This window comes from Echinops telfairi, unplaced genomic scaffold, assembly GCF_000313985.2.
Source record: "Echinops telfairi isolate 266 unplaced genomic scaffold, ASM31398v2 ScPeMD7_2291;HRSCAF=2852, whole genome shotgun sequence".
Taxonomy (NCBI): Eukaryota; Metazoa; Chordata; class Mammalia; order Afrosoricida; family Tenrecidae; genus Echinops; species Echinops telfairi.
The window spans coordinates 36,191,149-36,193,731 of NW_022106189.1; the positions used below are offsets into that span (position 1 = coordinate 36,191,149).

Below are 2,583 nucleotides of genomic sequence, written 5' to 3' on the forward strand. Positions count from 1 at the left end.
GGGCAGGGATGGGGCTCAGGGAAACTGCCTGGGGCCACAGAGACCACGGGCACCAACGACCTTACCGCATGACCACCTTACCCGATGCCCGTCTTCCTGAAGAATTCACTCCAGGGCCTGTTGAGATATGTGCCTGTCCCCTGTTTCTGGGGGCCACAGGAAGGGATGAGGAACATTAAGCCAGGATGCTCCCAAGTGGACAGGACAGGGCACCTCCCTGCTCTGAACCTCAGTCTCCAGCCTGTAAAGTGGGGATGAAACTCCCCTCCCGCAACCCAGAGAGAGGAGGAGGGCAGGCCTGTTGGGCTTCTACTGGCCACACCTTCCCCACAGCCCAGCCCTCGTCCGGCACCCGCAATGCACTGGGAACGGGGAGCCCTGGACTCAGGATGGGAGAGGGCGAGACATCGGCCCTACCTCCCAGCTGTCCAGAGAGCCAGAGAGGGTGAAGACACGGCCCAGGGAGCCATGCAACTGCACCAGGTGTCCCCGCAGGCTGAGGTCCCGCAGCTCCACGCTGCTCAGGGCCTCTGACTGGGCTGTGTCCAGGCCGCTCAGGAAGCAGCCGGCGCCAATGTTAATGGGCCCCTGGAGAGAGAGGGCAGGCCCAGTGGGCAGTACAGTCCCAGGCGCACAGCACAGACACACACAAAACCCCACCCTCCTGTGCACGCTCCAAGGCCTCACCTTTAGGTGGCAGTGCTGCAGCACACTCCCAGGACCCAGCCGCACAGGGCCCTCCAGCAGGCAGCTGACCACCGTGCTCCCCGCCTTCAGGAGCTCTGGCACCTGTGAAGAAACCAAGACAGATCGGAAGGCCGCCTCAGCCAGTATCCTGCCATGGTCGGCACCTGGCAGCCAGCGCTCTGTGCCTGTCTCACCTCCACCTGGGAGTGCACGATCTGGGCCCTGGAGCCACCGGGGAGTGTGAGGCTGCGCAGGAGCTCACTGGTGAAGGAAGTCAGGTAGCTGTAGCTGCCATTGGGGACGTAAGCTGCAAAGACACAAAGCTCTGACCCCAACCCCATACCTGCTGCAGGACTGGGGCCAGCTGGGCTTCTTGTCTCAGCTGCCCTGGGCGGGGAGAGGGGGCGCGGGGAGGAGGGGACAGGCATGGCGATGAGGCTGTTGTGCTGGTAGGGAAGCTGGGAACCAGAGAGACTCCGCAGCTCACCCCACGTCACACAGCAAGTCAGTGAGAGGCCTCGTGGGAGCCCAGGAACAGGCAAAGGAAGGGAAGGGTGATGACCCTGGGAGGCTTCAAAGGGAGGGGGGTGGGGGGCCGAGGTAGTCACTCCCTGCGCAGATTGTCTTCAGGGACCAGGGACCTGGTGGGGAGAGCCTCATGTCGCTGGTCTCCTCCCACCCCGAGAACCTGGAGCAGGACCCACCCATGGTGAGGGGCTGGTCACGTAGCTCCCTCCACAGCTGGGCCCGGGCGGCCTTCAGGTAACCCGCTGTGTCCGAGTCACCTTGCCCCATCTCTGGGGGCTGCCCCTCCAGGAAGTCCTCCTTGCTCACGTTCCGAGCCATGCAGAGCAGGATGTCGAAAAACAGGGACAGCTGGGCGAGGGAGGGAGGGAGGTGGGGTGAGGGAGAGGGCCAGAGGAGGGCCACACAGTCCCCATGGAGACAAGGAAGCAGAAACACAAGGCCAGGGTCGGACCCAGTCACCTGAACAGGCCGGGCCCCAGAGTCCAAGCCCATGTATGTACAGGCGTCCAGGGGTGGGCTCACGTGGGTGGCCAGGAGGCGCTCGGCAGTCTCCGCAGAGAAGAAGGCAATCCCAGAGACCTGGGAGACAACACACACGCATGCACGCACACGACGGGAGTCAGGTGGGAGACCCGAGTCCAGAAGGATCCACATCCATGCACCAAACAAGGCCGAGAGCCGCATGAGGCAGGACCTCTAGCTCCAGGACCCAGGCTTCCTGGGGGCTGCGGCCACCAGAGCCACTCAGCAGACACCTGGTGGAGCAGCTCTCAGTTCTCAGTCCAGCCCCAGAGCCCCCACCCCCTCCTTGTCCTCATTCTTTGACAGCTGCACCCCCCAGCCTGGCTCCCATTCATCTGCTTCTCGCCCCTCCTGGGTTGGAACAGTCTCCAGAATCCCAAGGTGACCTCTTCCTGAGTCCTGCTTGTCCTCTGAACACCAATTCTCGTTCCACCACAAATTTCAGTTCCAGAGCTCGCTCCGATTCTGGTTCTAGTCTAACCTGCCCCAGAATGCCTCTAGAAGGAGTCACTGTCCCCACCCCATAAGGTCCCCCAGCCTCCCCCACCCCAATCAGGACCCAGTAGCCATACAAACCAGAGGCACCCGCCCATCAGGCCTGGCACAGCGCTGTATCTCCGCCTTGGTGGCCTGGTAGTAGATGTCCAGAACGGAACCCTGCGTCAGGGGAGAAGGCAGAGTTCGGGAAGGGGGCAGGGAGCAGAAAAGAGAATGTTAGATTCAACAAGGGCAGCTCCAAATGGGAGCTCAGGACTGAGTCTGTCTTCCCAGCCTCCTGGCAAGGACAGAGTGCTGGCCAGAGAGCAGAGGCACGGGGAGGAAATCCCTCAGCCAGGCTGCCAGGAG

The 2,583-nt window shown here is 62.6% G+C and overlaps 1 protein-coding gene across 1 annotated transcript in view; it reads right to left on the reverse strand.

The window, feature by feature from the left end:
* FCSK (fucose kinase) overlaps window positions 1–2,583 on the reverse strand; it is a 10,309-nt gene that overhangs the window by 5,112 nt on the left and 2,614 nt on the right. Inside the window, 7 exon segments of the mRNA XM_045293925.1 lie at window positions 82–146; window positions 418–588; window positions 688–789; window positions 882–994; window positions 1,392–1,563; window positions 1,675–1,794; window positions 2,314–2,399. Of these exon segments, the coding sequence (XP_045149860.1) occupies window positions 82–146; window positions 418–588; window positions 688–789; window positions 882–994; window positions 1,392–1,563; window positions 1,675–1,794; window positions 2,314–2,399 (829 nt within the window).